General features: G+C 31.5%; 1 protein-coding gene across 1 annotated transcript; it reads left to right on the top strand.

Moving 5' to 3' along the window:
* Positions 1–275: 275 nt before the first annotated feature.
* On the top strand, positions 276–992 carry LOC103496885 (uncharacterized). Its single transcript, XM_008458916.1, has one exon. The coding sequence runs from the start codon at positions 276–278 to the stop codon at positions 990–992; it is 717 nt and encodes a 238-aa protein (XP_008457138.1).
* Positions 993–1,434: the final 442 nt, after the last annotated feature.

Genomic DNA, 1,434 nt, shown 5'->3' with positions numbered 1-1,434 from the left:
CCATTAAGTCAGGGTTCGAATCCTGCGTACTAAGACCAGAGATACTCAATGGGGATCACATTACAACGAGTTTAGTTACAATGTTCTCTTTAGTAGTTGATGTGCTCGAGACAATTGTGGACAATGGATCAAATTCAGAACAAAAATATGAAGCACAAATTCTAATGAATTCAATCTTGTCACTTGACTTTGTTTTCAATATGCATCTCATGAAAAATATATTGGGAATCACAAATGACTTGTCTCAAGTCTTACAAAGAAAAGATTAGGACATTATGAATGCAATGAAGTTAGTCAACGTTTGTAAAGATAGACTGCAAGCAATGAGAGAATCTGGTTGGGTTTCATTATTGGAAAGAGTTTCTAATTTCTACAATAGTCATGATATTGAAGTTCTTAAAATGGATGCTATGTTTTTAGTTCGAGGACGAAAAAGTCGAAAATCTCAACCAATTACAAATTTGCATCATTATCGTGTTGAAGTCTTCTATGTCATTGATATGCAACTTCAAGAATTGAATAATCGTTATACTGAATCAAGTACTGAATTGCTTCTCTGTATAGCTTGTTTGAATCCGAGTAATTCATTTGTTGCTTTTAATAGACAAAAACTTAGTCGACTTGCTCAGTTTTTTCCAAGAAACTTTTCAGCTATTGAACTCTCTATGCTTGAGGATCAATTTCAAAATTACATTATTGATATACGTTCAAAGTTTGTTGAACTAAAAAGCATTGGTGATATTGCAGTGAAAATGGTCGTTACGAAAAGATATAAGATATACCCATTAGTTTATCGGTTGCTCACGTTGGCATTGATTTTACTGATTGCAATAGCTACTGTAGAGAGAACATTTTCTGCTATGAATATTGTGAAAACTCGACTGCACAATCGAATGGGAGATCAATGGATGAAAGATTTATTGAATAAGCTAGATAATAAACATATTATGGATCGATTTCAAAACATGAGAACTCGTACAGGACAATTGTAATACGTATTAAATTAATTAATCTTTAAATCTATTAATATATATATATTACATTTTTTAGTGTGTTTATTATATAGTGCCCTTATACAAAATTTCTAGATCTACCACTAGGTGTAGACCTTGTTAAAAAAGGTATATCTTCAAACTCTAGTGCTAAGTTAGAAAGTTATATATGAAAGAAAGGGAAACTATCTCTCATACTATTCCTGATCTAGATTTGAACAAGTTACCAATCACTGAAAGAAATTATGATGAAAAGATTGATGTTGTAAAAATCATGGAGAATCTACAAGTTGAAAATAACATTGTTGCTAAAATTAAAGAAACAAAAGACTTTGCGGGTCATGACCATTAATAACTCCATACGTTCATTACAATCATATGAAAAAAAGGAAAAGAAGAAGAAAGAAATCATGGACCAATTGCCTGAGTTGAGAGCAGAATC

The sequence above is a fragment of the Cucumis melo genome, chromosome 6 (genome assembly GCF_025177605.1).
Source record: "Cucumis melo cultivar AY chromosome 6, USDA_Cmelo_AY_1.0, whole genome shotgun sequence".
Classification (NCBI taxonomy): Eukaryota; Viridiplantae; Streptophyta; class Magnoliopsida; order Cucurbitales; family Cucurbitaceae; genus Cucumis; species Cucumis melo.
Note: the sequence above shows the minus strand (reverse complement) of the source record. Positions and strands in the feature narration are given on the sequence as shown.